Below are 19,133 nucleotides of genomic sequence, written 5' to 3'. Positions count from 1 at the left end.
AAATTCAAATCAGCAGGAAAAGGATGGACTACACAAAAAAATGGTGTCAACAAAATCAGTTCTCTGGTTGGAAATGGAGTTAGATCCCTATCTCACACCATATGTAAAAAGAAATTCCAAATGGATTGCAGAGCTAAAAAATAAACTTATCCAAGTATTAAAAGAAATATGGATGGACATTATTACCTTATATACATGTATGATTACATGACCAGTGTGACTCTGCACCATGTACAGCCAGAGGAATGAGAAGCTGTGCTCCATTTGTGTACAATGTGTCAAAATGCATTCTACCATCATGTATAACTAATTAGAACAAGTTTTAAGAATAAAAATAAAAATAAATATGGAAAGATAGCTTTTACAATCTGGAGATGGAAAAAGTCATTCTAAGAAAGGCATAAGGGGGCGGGCCAAGATGGCGGACTAGAGGGCGGCTGCATTTCACGCTGCTCCAGGACGCAAGATTCAAAAGAGGAGATAGTGAGAGACTTGGGACCAACTCAAAGCTGCCGGGTGAGTCTCTCCTGTTGGGGAGGCGTCCCGGATGGGGCGGTAGCCCCGGAACGCAGGGAATTTGTGAAGTGGAGTTGCTCGGCGAGACGCCCCTCCCCCCCCTGGAGCGGTAAACACGGACAACTGGGATCATCGTAGAGGAGGCGGCTCAGCACAGCGCTTGGACTCGAGCAGCCGCTGGGGCTCCGGGTGGCTGCCTGGGGAGGAGCTGCGTGGCGAGCTGTTTGGACCCAGAGTGACCGCTTCCGAACACCGGGGGGTTGCCCGGAGGAGGAGGAGAGGCCCGGCGGGTCGCTTGGGTCTAGGAGTGACTGCATCAGAGCCACGGGCGGTTGCCAGAGGAGGAGCTGCGTGGTGAGCTGTTTGAACTCAGAGTGGGCGCTCCTGAGCGCCGGGGGACTGCCCGGAGGAAGAGGAGGAGCGCGGCGTGTTGCTTGACCTGGGAGTGACTGCATCAGAGCTGCGGGCGGTTGCCAAAGGAGGAGCTGCATGACGAGCTGTTTGAACTCAGAGCAGCTGCTCCAGAACACTGGTGGCCTGCCTGGAGGAGGAGAGCGGTGGGACGCTTAGCCTGGGAGTGACTGCATCAGAACCACAGGCGGTTGCCAGAGGAGGAGGCGAGTGGTGAGCTGATTGGACTAAAAGCAACCGCTCCTGAACACTGGTGGCCTGCCTGGAGGAGGAGCGTGGTGAGTCACCTGGTCTCGGAGCCACCGTTCCTGAACACCTGGGGGACTACCCCAAGGAGGAGGAGGAGGAACAGTCACTTGGACTTGGAGTGACTGCCTAGGGCTACGGGTGGTTGGCGGGAGGAGGAGACCCGAAGTGAGTTGTTTGGATCCCTAGTGACTGCATCGGAAACCGGGCGGCTGTCCGGAGGAGGAGGTGTGTGGCGGGTCTCTGTGTCTCGGAGCTATTGTACGGGGCTCCAGGTGGTGGCTCAGGGGAGGGGCTGCATAGCCAGGCGATTGGTGCAGAGCAGGGTCCCAGGAGCTAGGTGGCTTCTTGCTGGAAGAGCCGCACAGAGAAACGCCTAGGGGCGGAGCGAAGTTTCCAGGGCGGCGGGCAGATTCTCTGGGAGAGGCAGCCTAAGGAGACTCGCCTGCGAAGGGTGAGGCTCCCAGGCCCAGGACCTAGGTCCGGGCCCCTGGGATTGTTGCAGAAGAAGACAGCCCAGCCCAGGTGGTAGTTGTAGATTGAGGGGAACCTCTAGGAGGGCAACTGACTAGCGAGACGTCCCCACCGAGTGACTCTTCCCGGCCGGGGGAGGTTTTCCCACAGGGACGGTAAAGCCAGAGACATAGGCACAAACAGGCCTTGCCTCAGCCCACAGTCTACTTCCCCATTGGATGACCATTGGTCAACAAGTGGAGGCACCTCCGCCCACTAGCAGGGAATATACGCCACCTGAGGGTTACCACACCTAGAGAGGCAGCTTCTTCGTGGAGCTCTGCATTATCAACCTCCTCCAAGACTTCAGGCTACTGAAGGATAAGAGGGGATATACTAGCAATCTTCAGGGACATTATAAGTTGATAGAGGAAATCTGCAATATCTTAATGACCCTGATCCCTGAACAATATGAGAAAACAAGGGAAGAAAATGCCCCAAACAAATCTAGATGTTACATCAATAAAATCCAACGACAGCATGGCAGAAGAAATGACAGAAAGGGAGTTCAGAATGTACATAATTAAAATGATTAGGGAAGCAAACAATGAGACGAAAGAGCAAATGCAGGCATTGAACGATCGCACCAATCGACAGTTAACAGAGCAAATTCAGGAAGCAAAAGATCATTTCAATAAAGAGTTAGAGATATTGAAAAAAAACCAAACAGAAATCCTTGAAATGAAGGAAACAATAAACCAAATTAAGAACTCCATAGAAAGCATAACCAATAGGATAGAACACCTGGAAGACAGAACTTCAGATATTGAAGACAAAATATTTAACCTCGAAAACAAAGTTGAACAAACAGAGAAGATGGTGAGAAATCATGAACAGAATCTCCAAGAACTATGGGATATCATGAAAAGGCCAAATTTGAGAATTATTGGGATTGAGGAAGGCTTAGAGAAACAAACCAAAGGAATGAACAATCTATTTGAAGAAATACTATCAGAAAATTTCCCAAATCTGAAGAATGAAATGGAAAATCAAGTTCAAGAGGCTTATAGGACTCCAAATACACAAAATTACAACAGACCCACACCAAGGCACATTATAATGAAAATACCTAACATACAAAATAAAGACAGAATTTTAAAGGCTGTGAGAGAAAAGAACCAAATTACATTCAGGGGGAAGCCAATACGGATATCAGCAGATTTTTCAATCCAGACCCTAAAAGCTAGAAGGGCCTGGAACAACATTTTTCAAGCTCTGAAAGAAAATGGATGCCAACCAAGAATCTTATACCCAGCAAAACTTACCTTCAAATTTGACGATGAAATAAGATCATTCCACGATAAACAAAAGCTAAAAGAATTTACAAAAAGAAGCCAGCATTACAGAACATTCTCAGCAAAATATTTCATGAGGAAGAGATAAAAAACAAAGAAGCAAATCAGCAAAGGGAGGAATTATCCTAAAGGAACTGTCAAATAAAGGAGGAACCAAGATGTGTCAAAAATTTTAAATATGAACCAAATGACTGGGAATACAAATCATATCTCAATAATAACCCTGAATGTTAATGGCCTGAATTCATCAATCAAAAGACATAGACTGGCAGATTGGATTAAAAAGAAAGATCCAACAATATGTTGCCTGCAAGAGACTCACCTCATAGAAAGAGATACCCATAGACTAAAGGTGAAAGGATGGGGAAAAACATACCATGCACATGGGCTCAGCAAAAAAGCTGGAGTATCCATCCTCATTTCAGATAATGTGGACTTCAAGCCAATGTTAGTTAGAAGGGATAAAGAAGGACATTTCATACTGCTTAAGGGAAGCATAAATCAGCAAGATATAACAATCATAAACATCTATGCCCCAAACAGTGGCTCATCCATGTATGTTAAACAAATCCTTCTCAATTTTAGAAACCAAATAGACCATAACACAATAATACTAGGTGATTTTAACACGCCTCTTTCACCACTGGACAGATCTTCCAAACAAAAATTGAACAAAGAAACCATAGATCTCAATAACACAATCAATAATTTAGACTTAACAGACATTTATAGAATATACCATCCAACCAAGAGCGAATACACTTTCTTCTCAGCAGCACATGGATCCTTCTCTAAAATAGACCATATATTATGCCACAAAGCTAATGTCAGCAAATACAAGAAGATAGAGACACTACCTTGTATTCTATCAGATCATAATGGATTGAAGTTACAAATTAATGAAAGAGTAAAAAACAGAAACTACTCCAACACCTGGAGATTAAACAATATGCTACTATATGATGAATGGATAACAGAAGATATTAGGAAGGAAATTAAAAAATTCTTAGAGGTAAACGAGAACAAAGAAACAACATATCAAAATCTCTGGGACACTATGAAAGCAGTACTTAGAGGAAGATTTATTTCATGGAGCGCATTTAATAAAAGAAGTAAAACTCAAAAAATAAATGACCTAACACTACAACTCAAAGCCCTAGAAAAAGAAGAACAGACCAACACCAAAAGTAGTAGAAGACAGGAAATAGTTAAACTGAGAGCTGAAATCAACGAAATTGAAACGAAAGAAACAATACAAAAAATTGACAAAATAAATAGTTGGTTCTTTGAAAAAATAAACAAAATTGATAAACCTTTAGCCACACTAACAAGAGAAGATGAGAGAAAACCCAAATCACTAAAATTCGGAATGAACAAGGAAATATCACAACAGACACGACCGAAATACAAAACATAATTAGAAGCTATTTTGAAAATCTATACTCCAACAAAATAGAAAATTTCGAAGACATCAACAGGTTTCTAGAGACATATGAATTGCCTAAACTGAACGAGGAGGACATACACAATTTAAATAGACCAATTTCAAGTAATGAAATAGAAGAAGTCATCAAAAGCCTACCAACAAAGAAAAGTCCAGGACCAGATGGGTTCTCAGCCGAGTTCTACAAAACTTTTAAAGAAGAACTCATTCCAATACTTCTCAAAGTATTCCAGAAAATAGAAGAGGAGGGAACTCTCCCAAACTCATTCTATGAAGCCAATATTACCCTGATTCCTAAACCAGACAGAGACACATCGAGGAAAGAAAATTTCAGACCAATATCCTTAATGAACATCGACGCAAAAATTCTAAACAAAATTTTAGCAAATCGCATACAAAAACATATTAAAAAGATAGTGCACCATGATCAAGTGGGTTTCATCCCAGGGATGCAAGGTTGGTTCAACATCAGAAAATCAATAAATGTCATTCACCATATCAATAGACTTAAAGTCAAGAATCACATGATTATTTCGATAGATGCAGAAAAAGCATTTGATAAAATACAGCACCCCTTCATGCTCAAAACACTAGAAAAAATAGGGATAGTGGGAACATTCCTTAACATTGTAAAGGCCATCTACGCTAAACCCATTGCTAATATCATTCTAAATGGTGAAAAACTGAAAGCATTCCCTCTAAAAACTGGAACAAGGCAGGGATGCCCTCTTTCACCACTTCTATTCAATATCGTCCTTGAAACTCTAGCCAGAGCAATTAGACAGACCAAAGAAATTAAAGGGATACGAATAGGAAAAGAAGAACTCAAACTATCCCTATTTGCTGATGATATGATGGTATACTTAGAGGAACCAGGAAATTCCACCAGAAAACTTTTAGATCTCATAAGTGAATTCAGTAAAGTAGCGGGATATAAGATCAATGCACATAAATCTAAGGCATTTTTATATATAAGCGATGAATCTTCAGAAAGAGAAATTAGGAAAACTACCCCATTCACAATAGCTTCGAAAAAATAAAGTATTTGGGAATCAATCTCACAAAAGAGGTGAAAGACCTCTACAATGAGAACTACAGAACACTAAAGAAAGAAATTCAAGAAAACCTTAGAAGATGGAAAGATCTCCCATGTTCTTGGATAGGAAGAATTAATATTGTCAAAATGGCCATACTACCAAAAGTGCTATACAGATTCAATGCAATTCCAATTAAAATCCCAATGATGTACCTTACAGAAATAGAGTAAGCAATTATGAAATTCATCTGGAAGAATAAAAAACCCAGAATAGCTAAAGTAATCCTTGGCAGAAAGAGTGAAGCAGGGGGTATCGCAATACCAGATCTTCAACTCTACTACAAAGCAATAGTAACAAAAACGGCATGGTATTGGTACCAAAATAGAAAGGTGGATCAATGGTACAGAATAGAGGACACGGACACAAACCCAAATAAATACAATTTTCTCATACTAGACAAAGGTTCCAACAATATGCAATGGAGAAAAGATAGCCTCTTCAACAAATGGTGCTGGGAGAATTGGAAATCCATATGCAACAGAATGAAACTAAACCCATATCTCTCACCATGCACGAAACTAAACTCAAAATGGATTAAGGATCTCGGAATCAGACCAGAGACCTTGCATCTTATAGAAGAAAAAGTAGGTCCAGAGCTTCAACATGTCGGCTTAGGACCAGACTTCCTCAACAGGACTCCCATAGCACAAGAAATAAAAGCAAGAATTAATAACTGGGATAGATTCAAACTAAAAAGTTTTCTCTCAGCAAAGGAAACTATCAGCAATGCAAAGAAAGAGCCTACAGAGTGGGAGAAAATCTTTGCCAATCATACTTCAGATAGAGCCCTAATCTCCAGAATCTATAAAGAACTCAAAAAACTCTACACCAAGAATGTAAATAATCCAATCGACAAATGGGCTAAGGAAATGAATAGACACTTCACAGAAGAAGATCTACAAGCAATCAACAAACATATGGAAAAATGTTCAACATCTCTAGTAATAAGAGAAATGCAAATCAAAACCACCCTAAGATTCCATCTCACCCCAATTAGAATGGCAATTATCAAGAATACAACCAACAACAGGTGTTGGCGAGGATGTGGGGAGAAAGGTACACTCTTACATTGCTGGTGGGGCTGCAAATTAGTGCAGCCACTCTGGAAAGCAGTGTGGAGATTCCTTAGAAAACTTGGAATGGAAACACCATTTGACCCAGCTATCCCACTCCTTGGCCTATACCCAAAGGACTTAAAATCAGCATATTACAGAGATACAGCCACATCAATGTTCATAGCTGCTCAGTTCACAATAACCAGATTGTGGAACCAACCTAGATGTCCTTCAATTGATGAATGGATAAAGAAAATGTGGTATATATATACAATGGAATATTACTCAGCCATAAAGAACGATAAAATTATGGCATTTGCAGGCAAATGGATGAAACTGGAGAATATCATGCTAAGTGAGATAAGCCAATCTCAAAAACCAAAGGAAGAATGATATCGCTAATAAGTGGATGATGACACATAATGGGGGGTGGGAAGGGTTAGTGTTGGGGTTGGAGTTGGGTTTAGGGAGGGGGGCAGGAATGGAGGAAGGAAGGACTGTATAGATGGAGGGGAAGGGTGGGAGGGGAGGGGGGGAAGGGAAAAAAATGGCAGAATGAATCAAACAACATTACCCTATGTAGATTTATGATTACACAAATGGTATGCCTTTACGCCATGTACAGACAGAGAAACAACATGTATCCCATTTGTTTACAATTTTATAATAAAAAAAAAAAAAGAAAGGCATAAAATCCATTAAGAAAATAAAGGCTAACTGGTGTGACTCCACAATAAATTACCTTTATGGTACCAGGTGTGGTGTGCCACACTTATAATCCCAGTGACTCAGGAGGCTGAGGCAAAAGGATTGCAAGTTTCAGGCTTCCCTGTGCTACCTAGTGAGACCCTGTCTCAAAATACAAAATAAAAAAGGGCTGGAAATGTTGCTCAGTGGTAGAGCACCCCTGTGTTCAATCCCCAGTACCACACAGAAGTGTTTATGATAATATTACTTACCATTTAATGTATTTTTAAAAGACAAGTGACTCACTGGAGAAAGTGATTGAAAAATAATTGGCAATACCTTAATAGAGAAGATAAACGGTTGTGGCTGTAGCTCAGTGGCAGAGCACTTGCCTAGTACGTGTGAGGCACTGGGTTCGATCCTTAAAACTAAACAAAATAAAGGCATGCTGTCCATCTACAGCTATAAAACATATTTAAAAAAAAAAAAGATAAAGACCTTACATAAGGAAAAAATAAGCAACCCAATAAAAAATACGTAAAGTATATGAGCAGAGAATTTACTAGAAAGTACAATTTTTTAATACAGAAACGTTTTTCCAAGAATGTGTAAATATAAAACAGCAGTGAGATCATTTCCTGCCAACATACAGACAAAATATGTAAAAGATCAATAATACCATTTTTAGCAAAAGGAGAAACATTCATTCTTTTGTTCTGTAAGCATAACTGTAAACCATTTCAGCTTTAGGGGGCCGGGGCTGAATTTGATAGCATTTGCCCGAAATTATAAAATCTGTGTTTGCTTTGCTCCTCCACCTGCTCAGTCCCACTCCTGGGCAGGCAGTTGCAGAGGTGCTGCAGAGTGGCTCGTGCAGGAGTGTGTTCTTGAACAAACAAGGTGGCAAGTCAGAAGCTACCTGACACCTGGTGCTGGCTAAATCCTGTACACTACATCCGCACTGAACGCATACAGTAAGGCAAAATTATGGGTATCTCTAGGTACTGACAAAGAAAGGCTTTCAAGTCATATGCTTTTTAAATATGTTATTAATTATACATATATAAAATTCTGTTTATTATTAAAAAATCATAAAATTTTTTAAAGGATGTTAATAATGATTACTTCTGGGGGCGGGAAACAGGATTGGTGGGGGACAGATGAGAAAAGGGGAATCTTTATATGTATCTCTGAATTTTTTAAATAAGTCACAACCAGAATGTATTTATATATTGCTTGAAATTTTTTTTAATAGGAAAAGAACATAGAAGGAAATACATCAAAATGAGAAGAGTGTGTATCTCTGTGTGGGGGACTCGGGGAGGTTTCCTTTCTCTGGGCTTTACCATTTCCTAGCTTCCTACAGTGAATATATTATTCTTTTACAATTAGTTTAAAGAAAAGAAAAAAGGAAGCTGTGTTCAGTGTTCTTTCTGTGGATTGTTCCTACTGTCAGCCTATAAGGCATGTTTTGACTTCTCTAGCCTAATATACCCACTGTACAGATGAAGGAAAGGAGGCTGTAGGCCCCAGTCCTTTTCCTATGCCCCAGCACTGGAGACAGACCTCCCCATTTGGAAGCCCCCTGGCAGAATTAATTCCAGGAGGTCCTGACCTCCCACCCGCCTCCAACCCCCAGGAACACTCCAGAGAACAGAAAAAAGAACCAGCTCACTTCACATTAAATTTAAACCCCTGCTACCCTTGTCCCAGATTCCAGAACCCTCTGGATCACACTCTTCCTCTCCCAGGGCTTAGTCATCCACACACCCTTCCCTGTAGGGATGCCAAAACAGGAGCCAGTTTCCCAGGGGCAACTCTTTCCCCACCCTTGAATATGGACATGTGACCTTGGTCCAACCGCCATCTGTTGCCATTCAGCAGAGGCAAAGCAGGCAAAGGAAGGAGTGAAGTCAGGGGCCCATCAGGGGCCACAGCAGCCAGGACAGGAATAGAAGCCAGGAGGAGCTGCAAGGAACAGACAGAGTCCCACGGCTCAGATGCTTCTTGATCCATTGGCTATATTTAGTCATGCGGGTATACACGCCTGGATTCCGTGCTTGGGAGCAGGCCTTCTCCCAGGACAACACACCAGCCAGCACCCATCTGCCCTGGACATTGCAAGCCAGTGGCCCCCCAGAATCTCCCTGGAAAAGAGAGGAGTGACGGAGGCTCCTGGGGCCAGAACACCCACCCTCTGAGTTCTGTTTGAAAGAGTTACTCTTTCAGGATCTGGCTGGTTTGGGCCTCCTTGGGCCCCAACCCAGAATAGCGGTCAATATCAAAGTCACAGGTGAAGGAAGATGAAAGTAGATGCTGAGAGTAACAGAGAGGGAAGCTAAGCAAACCCTGCCCCAGGGAACAGACCCCCCACCCAGGAGTTACTAGCAGCTAGAGCTGCTAGAACCTTCATCTGCCAAACTCACATAGCACAAGTTTTCTCCATAATTGGTGGCACAGACCAGATCTCCCTGGACAAGGCGAGTAATTCGGGGGAGGATGGAAAGATGGCGATAAATCTGGTTACACCTCTTGTTGTCCATGATAAACACCTGGGCCTCCTGCAGCTCCGGAGTCAGCGTGGAGTTGGCTGTGGAGGAGCTCAGCGTGGTGAGCAACAATCCCTCGCACTACTCAGCTCGGACCTCCGCCAGTGCTTTCGCCTCTACCATGCCCTACCACATTTCCATCCCCTCCTTCTCTTGGTCCTTTCCCTTGCAGTGTAGACCCCTTACCTTCTAAGGCCTTGGTTAGGGATCCCCTTCTCTGGGAAGCTTTCATTGCTGAGTCAAACCTGCCATCATCGAGTCCCAGTGTGGTCACTTGTAAGTTGAGACCCCAACCATGTGCTGCTCCTCTCCAGACTGACCTTGGTTTGCACTGGCTACTCCCTCTGTCCCCTGACTAACACTTATTCCTCCTTCAGACATCCCAAGCAGTCCCTCTGCCCAGAGCTCAGCCCAGATCTCCCCAACTTTTTGTCAGCCTGCTCTCCCCCGCCACCTGCCACACACACCACATACTGCTGTGACTCCCTTCCAGGCAGGGCATGCATTTCTTTTTTTTCTTTTTTTCTTTTTTTTTTTTTTGCGGCATCGAACTCAGGGCCTTGTGCTTACGAGGCAAGCACTCTACCAGCTGAGCTATCTCCCCAGCCCAGGGCATGCATTTCTAATGGCAGGGGCTGGCTGTGCCTCAGATGCCCAAAGTGTGCCAAGTGAGTGAATGAGGGAGAGAGTGAACTTATGAACCCCTGACCCTGAGTTTCTGTAAGAGGCAGATGATCATGCCCAGCTTTGATATTGCTAACCTGAATGAGGTACCTGTGGAAAACATGTCAATGGTCACCACGTGAGACGTGGTCCTAACACATTCAAAGAACTAAGGACCAGAGGTGACAGTCACTTTGACCTCATGCCCCCACCCTGCTCCGTCCCACTCACCTGAAAGGTGCTGTCTGACTTGGCCCCAGCCAGTCACCCAGCACTGTGTCCCGATCTTCAGGTTAAAGGTGGGCTCTGGGAGGCAGATGGGCTGCACGTACTTGTTGAAGATAACAGGATTGAGAAGATGGAGAAGGGCGATATCACCCACAATGAAGGTTCGGCCCCAGAACCGGGGGTGCATAATGATGTCCCTCACAGGAATCCAGAAGACCTCTGTGTATCCCATTGGCTGCAGCTTGGAAGTGCCAAGTATCACTGTGTAGTTTTTGGTGCTGCAGGAGATACAGAGCCCCACCTGGCAGATATCAGTTTCCCATGATAATGTGCGCCCACTTCTTCCAAGGACCCTCTCCCTTATCAAAAGTCCTGCCTGATTTGCTGTACTCACTCCACTTTGCCCGATCTACCCTGGAGGCTTCAGGATGAGGGATCTGCCTGCCTCCTCCTTCTTTGTTCAAGTTGACTCAAGGTGGCCTGGTCTCTGTGTCATGCTGCAGGTTTGTGGGTTTGGTACACATAAATGTATTCCTGTTGGGGGCTGGGTTCCAGTTTTCCTACTGCCCAGCTTAGAACACAATCTTTGTTGCTTGGGATTCCTGCCCCCGTCAGTCCCTGGCTGCCTCTGAGATTCTGAGTATGACAAACTCCTGTGCTGGCCACCACTTCCCCCAGTCTTCCCCAACCCCTCCTTCCACATTATTTTCCAGAAGAAATAAGGAAACTGGGTTGGGTCTATGGTAGCTCTGAGTCTCCAGGCTCTGGACACATGGGTGACACTCACCTTCTGATGCAATGGGCAGCAGTCACCACCCATTTGGCGTCAATGAGGGCCCCTCCACACACATGTTTATTGTCTATCCGGAGGCTCACCTCCCAGGGCCAATGGCGGGCCTGGTCCAAATCCTCTTTCCACCAGGGCTCACCACAAACTTCAGGAACAAGCGTATCAGAGAGACAAAGTGACCACACAGAGGAGCATAAGAATGATCAAAACCAAGAAGCCCTCCAGGGCCAATTTGCATAATGCTATAAAGTCAGGGACTTCTTCCCATTTCACAGAGGGAGATTGAGGGTGAGAGGCCGTGGTGCTGGGGATTGAACCCAGGCACTTGTGCTTGCAACGCAAGCGCCCTACCAATTGAGCTATCTCCCCAGCCACTGGGCCTTACTCTTGAAGAGCAATGATGCTAGCTGCACTCTCCACACCAAGCAGCCCGGAGCCCACTGAGGTCCCCACCCCACTAGCTCTGTCAGCCAAGCTGTGTGACTGTCTGAATGAATGCATAAAGGAACACAGGTGTGGAAATTCTAAATAAAATATTAGCCAACATCATATTCTGAAAGACAACATTCCTTGATCACACAGGGGCTGTCCCAGGAGTGCAAGGGTGGTCCCACCCTGGGGGAGCTCCAGGGCTTTCTCCACGTGAACAATTATAATGATCTAGAGGGAAAGAGATGGTGTGCTTCTCTCAAGAGACAGAAAAAAGGGTGTTTCAAACATCAACAGGTACTTAAGACTTTTTAAAAAATAAAGCAGAAAAAGAAAGGAAATGTGTAACTGTGAGTGGTATATGTCAGAAAACCTACAGGAAACATCATACAATGTTGAAGAGCAGACAAAAAAAAAACAAACCTACACTGTCCGAAGCCAGGATAAGGGTACTCTGTGGGAGGTGGCAGAGGAAGTAATTTTGAGAGTCTAAGGGGGCTGCTGGGCATTATCCTGTTCTACTTTTAACCTGGCTGGTGAGGACTCCAGTGTGATTATGGTGACAATTCCTGGATCCAGTCACAGTTTGTGCCCTTTACTGTATGCATATAACACTTCCATGAAATCATTTACTTTTAAAATCACTAATATTTCTTTACCCCCAGCACCACCACTAAGAAAATACACTTGAAACACATTTTCAGTAGCAGAAAAATTACAGGTACATAGAAATTAATACCACATAAGACTTGTGCAGTGATAAATGTAAAACTCTAACAAAGGACCCAGAAAAATAATCAACAGAAATGGAGAGACAGTCCTTGCTGTAAAATAGAATGACTAAATATTTTAGGTACAATTTTCCCAGAATTAATCTATAACTCATTTTCCAAGTTAGAATTGGTAAGAGACTTGATAAACATGTTCTAAAATTGACATAGAAAAACAAAGGTCCAGAAAGAAGTCCATCTTGGAAAAATCCCAATAAGAAGGGCCTCTGTGCGACAGATATTAAGACCCACGTGAAAGTCACAACATCAGGAATGGTGTAGGGCTGACATGTGGACAGACAGGTAGACCAACAGAAAAGGATGAAAGTTGACCCTTTTCCATGTAATTTAAGAAGTTGATGTAAATAAACAGGTCACCATAATCAATGCAAAAAGGAAGAACCATTGAGGAGAGGGTGGTGTGAAAACTACCTCACTATGAACCAACTAAGAAAAGATTCCTCCTTAATAGTGCTTGAAGACCTAAAGGTGAAAGATAAAGCTGTGCAATTAACAGACTGTGTGACATGGTATGGGAAAAGAGTCCCTAAAGCCTCAAAACACAAACCAAGCTGGGTTGGTGATGCACTCCTGTACTCCCAGCTATCTGGGAGGCTGAGGCAGGAGAATGACAAGTTCAAGGCCAACCTGGGCAACTTAGCAAGACTCTGTTTCAAAATAAAAATAAAAAGGACCTGGGATGTAGCTCAGTAGTAGAGCACTCCTGGGTTCAATTCCCAGCACCCCACCCCCACACACTCCACAAACCATAAAGCATAGAACTAACTTCATTACAGCAAAATCAAGCCATTTTGAACATAGGAACAAAGTGTATAGACAGAGACAGATTGGACAGCAGTATTTGCCATATCTAAAATCAGCTGCTGGGATTACAGGTGTGTGCCACCATATCCAGCTAAAAATCAATATAACACTTTATTAGGCATATATAAGGAGTTCTAGGAAATCAATGAGAAAAAAATAGATAACATGCAAAGGATAGGGACAGGCAATTTATCAGAAGAGGAAACTCAAGAGGTCAAGAACACAGTGAGATGTGCTCAAACTCAGTAAATGCAAATTACATTAAGAAGTCACGTTTTACATAATTAATTGGCCAAAAAAAAAAAAAGCAAAAGCTAGATCAAGAGTGGTAGTTCTGGGGGCTGGAACTGTAGCTTAGTGGCAGAGTCCTTGCCCAGCATATGTGAGGCACTGGGTTCGATCCTTAGCATGACATAAAAATAAATTTAAAAAGGCATGCTGTCCAACTATAACTACAAAAATAATTTTTTTAAAAAGAGTGGTAGGTCTAGGACAATATGTACAACTTCATATACTGCTGGCAGGAGTTCATAGGGCTGACCAAATTAGAATATAGATCATAGATAAAAGCACAGTATCAGTTTAAACTGGGGATTTAAACCAGGGCACTTAACCACTGAGCCACATCCCCAGGCCTTTTTTTTTTAATTTTGAGACAAGGTCTTGCTAAGTTGCTTGGGGCCTTGCTAAGTTGCAGAGGCTGACCTCAAACTTGCCTTCCTCCTGCCTCAACCTTCTAAGTCACTGGGATTATAAGCATGCATCACTGCAACTGGCCCAGTGTGAACTTCTGAAGTTGATAAATATACTGTGGTTATCCAAAGGACTTAAAATCAGCATACTACAGAGATACAGCCACATCAATGTTCATAGCTGCTCAATTCACAATAACCAGACTGTGGAACCAACCTAGATGCCCTTCGATTGATGAATGGATAAAGAAACTGTGGTGTATATATATATATATATATATATATATATATATATATATATACACAATGGAATATTACTCAGCTATAAAGAATAATAAAATTATGGCATTTGCAGGCAAATGGATGAAATTGGAGAATATCATGTTAAGTGAGATAAGCCAATCTCAAAAATCCAAAAGGCAAATGATCTCATTGATAAGCAGATGATGACACATAATGGGGGGTGGGAGGGGGGCAAGAATGGAGGAAGGAGGGACTGTACAGAGGGAAAAGAGAGGTGGGAGGGGTGGGGGGGAAGGAAAAAAAATAACGAAATGAATCAAACATCATTACTCTATGTAAATGAATATGCAAATGGTATGCTGTTACTCCATGTTCAAACAGAAACAACATGTATCCCATTTGTTTACAATAAAAATAAATTTTAAAAAAATACTGTGATTATGTCAGAGAAATTCTCAGAATATACACACCAAAGTATTCAGCAATGAAGAACCAGGATACATGTTACCCTTACCCGATTCTGAACAAAATCACATGTATTCCTTGTACTAATTGTATTTTTGCAATGTTTTATAAGTTTATGTCCAAATGAAGACATTTTTAATTGAGACTAAATGAAAACAGGAGGAAACAGAAAGATCTAGAGTACAAGTTATTCATGTAAATGAAAAATACACACAACAGTAATATGTATTGTTACAAGAATGCACAATGAACATGCCAAACATACAAAAAAAGCTGGAGAGGGTGGGAGAAAGGGAAAGGAGTGGAGCCACGAACAGAAGCAAGAACAACTAATTTAATCAATCAACCAAACAATCAATAATGAATCAGAGTAGAGACCTGGCAGGACCTGAGACAAGGGAGGCGCATATATCCAAGGACAGGAGAAACCCAACCCTTTGCCCCTGATATATTGGAGAAAAGACAGGAAACCCAAGAGCCAGGCTCTGTAGACAATGCCCCAGGGCTCCAGGGCCCAGGAGGCTCCAGCTGCAACTGAACAGTTTAGAACCCAGAAAAGTATGGGAAAAGGTCAGCTTCCTGGACATGTCCCCTGAGAGATGCAGACTGGGCTGAATTCAAAGAGGGTCTGCATTCCCCAGTAGATTTTTCCTCTGGATTTTTAAGCCACAGATTGTTCTTTGGAAAGTAGTCCTGTTAAAACATTCCTGCTTCCTACCAACTTAGAATTGCAATCAGTCTGACGCCCTTCAGAACACTTCCTCTAAAGACCTGAAGCTTTTCCTACAGCAGGGGTCCACGAACTCACCTGGTCTGGTTCTGCCATCTGTGAAACCTAAAGGAGAAAAGAAGGACAGAGATGAAGCAAAAGCTGGTAACATGAGGACAGTTTCTCATTAATTAGTTCACTCATTTATTCTCCAAATATTCCCTCATCTCCCACATGAGCCCAGCTTGGAGGTAGAGGGTGGGGAACCCGTGTATCAGACAGAGCCTGCCCTCCAGGAAGCAATGCCCAGCAGAGGAGGCAGACCTAGGTACACACTCACTCATGTGAGATCAGAGTGACAGAGCCCCACATGTCAGGCGAGCCCTGAAGAGGCGGTGGACAAAAGAGACTTCTGAGGGGAGGGGTTACTGAGCCAGGTCTTAAAGATGACAAGGCACAGCAGGAATGAAAAGAGATGATACTCCTTGCAGAAGAAACATTGTTGTGTAGGCTAGAGACGCCAGAGGACAAAAAACAAGACCTGTGATGGCAAGAGACAGACCATGCCGGGAAGGAGCACAGGAGCCAACCACAGAGGTCCTTGAGTGCCTGGCCAAGAAGCTAGTTAAAACCCTCTGGGAGGCCAAGAAAGGTGTGGCAGTGTCGGGCTTGCAATGTGAAGGCAACGGAGCAAACAGACAGGAAGGCGATGGACTGCAGGCTGTGGGATCCCACTGGAGATATTGCAGAACCCAGCCAAGAAATGAGGAGCCCTGGACAAGGAAGGTGCTGTGAGCAATGGACATGTGAGCTGGATGTGAGATTTGGGACTACAGAGTAAGAGAAGCCAGTTTGGAAGGTGAGGGTCTGTTTTGAACCCCAGAGTCCAGATGTTTCTAGGTCACTTGGGTGGAGACTTAAGCAGGTGGCACATTGTTTTATGAAGCACCATCACATAAAATGTCAGCTTAGTGCCCAGATTGAGTTAGTTTGGCCAATGAGCAGTAAAGAGGAAAGGAGCAGGGAACCAGAGAGAGCCTTAGGGAAGACACATGTCAGGGGTAAGCAGAGATTGAGGGGGCCTGGGGCAGACACTAAGGAGACAGAGCATTGGCCCTGAGGTAGAGGAGAATCAGGAAGTCAAAATAAATAAAGAAAAGAAAACGAAGAGAGCATTAAAAAAGTCAGGTCAATAAAGACAAAGACATGCGAGGAATGGGCTAAGGGTTAGATGGGAAAAGAAGAAGTGGTGGGTGGAAGCAAGAAGCCAGAATGATTATTTTGAGAAGCCTAACAGTGAGGAGGGAGGTGGGGACGGAGAAACACAGCAAAGAAAGGGGAGAGGAGGATGGGGGACAAGAGGCGGATGGAGGGAGCCCAAGGCAAAGAGGGAGCCTAACAGTTGCTTTCCAAGAAAATGAAGCAGCTCCCGGTAAGGCACACTGGGTTAGAACCCAAGATCTGGGAAGAAGGTGGATTTTAGAATATTCCTTTGAACAGTTCAGGATCACATCTGAGCCAAACCACTAGAATCAGTGGAGTTTTCAGTGGGACTAGCTACTTGGGAAGAGCAGACGCTGGGGAGCAGGAGGAGAGTGTGAGGGCTTCGAGGGTGCTGGGGAAAAGGGACAGGGGAGGTCAGGACATTAGTCACAGGGTCCAGACTGGCGGGGTAAAGTGGCAGGATGTGGAGGAGACAAGGCAGGGGTGCTCTGCGCTGGAGGTAACCAGGAGGCTGGAGAGGAGGTGCGGTCAAAGAGAGGAAGCCAGAGAGGACGGGGCTTTGAGATCACTGGGAGCCCCTGCAGAGATTCTGGGAGGGGTAATAGAGCAGAGGTGACCACTGGGCAGGTATGGGGACAGCGAGTCCCAGATGCCAGAATAGGCAGCCACCCTGGCAGGACAGAGAAGAGGGGTGGAGGAGGGGAGGATGGCCCAGAAGGTGTCGCTTTACTGGAGTTTGGAGGGGGCAGCAGTAGTAGCAGCAGCACGTGGCAACTCAGGACCCAGGGCCTCCAGGTTCCGTGCCCGTAACCGGCGCAGCTCGGTGTGGCGGCCATGAGTCCCGGTGCCACCGGGCGGCTGCGTGGTTGGCGCAACCGGACTGGCACGGGACTGCGTCTCTGGCACGTGCGTCTCTAACTCTCCGCATGCGAAGCGCCTCTGACTCGCGGTGGCACCTGAGCACATGCGCGCACTACAGCTCCCACGCCTCCACCCTTGCCTGCTCCTGGAGGACAACCTCGGATCCCAGAGTCTGCTCCCAGGATGGCTGGCCCCATGCAAGCACCCCAAGTGCCCTGGGGGTGTGACAGTGCCCACAGACCCTGACTGGTGAAGGCCCCAACCAGATCCCTGGCACCTCTGCCTACACTAGAAAGCTCGGCAGTCACTAGTGATGTGACCATCTGGAAAGATGTTACAAGTACAAAATGGGAGAAAAGTAGTACGACTTGGGAATCAGGGACCATCCCTTTGAGAAAGTGATACTTAAACTGGACCTAAAGCAAGGAGTCCTGGGAGAAACCTGAGAAAAGAAAGGCATTTTTCCTCTCCCACACAGCACCAATAAAATCAGTGTCACTGAAAGGGGTGGTGGTTTTTCCAGGCCTTAGGCTTTAATAGGGCTTTCTGCATTAGTATGATGTCTCTGGATCTGCTGGGTATGGCAGGGATTGGGAGATGACCACCAAGACTGTCCTTTCCTTTGTCTGGTGCAGGGGACCCCATAACCCATCTAAGTGGGTTCACACAGGGTGAAGGTGGTATATGCTACTTCCATGCCAACAACCAAGAGAAAGTTGCCTTTTCTCACTCTTGTTATTCTGGAGCATTGATTCTCAAAGAGAGGTCTCCAGAGCTGTAGCACCTGCCACCTGAGGAACTTGTTCCAAGTGTACATTCTCAGGTGTGGGCTTCACCTACAAAATTGAAAACACCTGGAACCAGAAATCAGTTTTTAACAAGCATTCAGGGTTTGTTAAAATTCACACAGATAAAAAATGAGCCATAATACTAACAATGAGACCATACAATGAAGAAAAATTGCCTACTGACTAAGAAAACTGGATTGTTCTAGTAAAAAAAAAAAAAAAGTTAAATTTATTTTGCCAATCCATGAATATCCAGTGGTTTCATAAAGGAGTTGGTGCTGTATTCATTAAGAGACAGGGTTTGATGTTTAAGCCTGATCTCTCAGTCCCAACCTTCCTCAAGCAACAATTGAAACTGTCACAGACTACCCATTGAAATCTGGGGTGGAAACATGGACCCCTGGAAGGGGAAAAGGCAGGAGATCTGGACAGAACTGGTCAGCAGATCAACAGAGAGAATGGGAGACACCAGACCTTATATGAGGTGAACCGACCTGTGTATAATGTTGTGAATCTCTTACCCTACTTGATGCGGGGAATCAGTTCTCTGGAAACAAAGTTGGACGAGCAGCAAGAAGAACTGAAGAGGGAGGAACATTTCTTATGCTCCAACTTCACTCTGGCTACCAGTAC

At 44.3% G+C, this 19,133-nt stretch overlaps 1 protein-coding gene across 1 annotated transcript; it reads right to left on the bottom strand.

Moving 5' to 3' along the window:
- Window positions 1-9,177: 9,177 nt before the first annotated feature.
- LOC124968241 (putative serine protease 45) lies at window positions 9,178-17,817 on the bottom strand. The gene is made up of 6 exons (XM_047530533.1): window positions 17,619-17,817; window positions 15,727-15,753; window positions 11,492-11,639; window positions 10,708-10,982; window positions 9,691-9,854; window positions 9,178-9,411 (listed from the first exon to the last, which is right to left on the bottom strand). Exons 1-6 carry the CDS (start codon window positions 17,815-17,817, stop codon window positions 9,178-9,180), a joined length of 1,047 nt encoding a protein of 348 aa, XP_047386489.1.
- Between the last annotated feature and the right edge of the window lie 1,316 nt (window positions 17,818-19,133).

The sequence above is a fragment of the Sciurus carolinensis genome, chromosome 17 (assembly GCF_902686445.1).
Source record: "Sciurus carolinensis chromosome 17, mSciCar1.2, whole genome shotgun sequence".
Lineage (NCBI taxonomy): Eukaryota > Metazoa > Chordata > Mammalia > Rodentia > Sciuridae > Sciurus > Sciurus carolinensis.
Note: the sequence above shows the minus strand (reverse complement) of the source record. Positions and strands in the feature narration are given on the sequence as shown.

Bases quoted from the DNA above. Each gene is read 5' to 3' on its own strand.
- LOC124968241 (XM_047530533.1), bottom strand. From the start codon at position 17,817: ATGTGCTCAGGTGCCACCGCGAGTCAGAGGCGCTTCGCATGCGGAGAG. The intron at 15,754-17,618 runs GTGCTGCTGCTA...TTTCTCCTTTAG, and splicing joins CCTGGGTCCTGAGTTGCCAC to GTTTCACAGATGGCAGAACC. The intron at 10,983-11,491 runs GTGAGTGTCACC...TATCTCCTGCAG, and splicing joins GCTGCCCATTGCATCAGAAG to CACCAAAAACTACACAGTGA.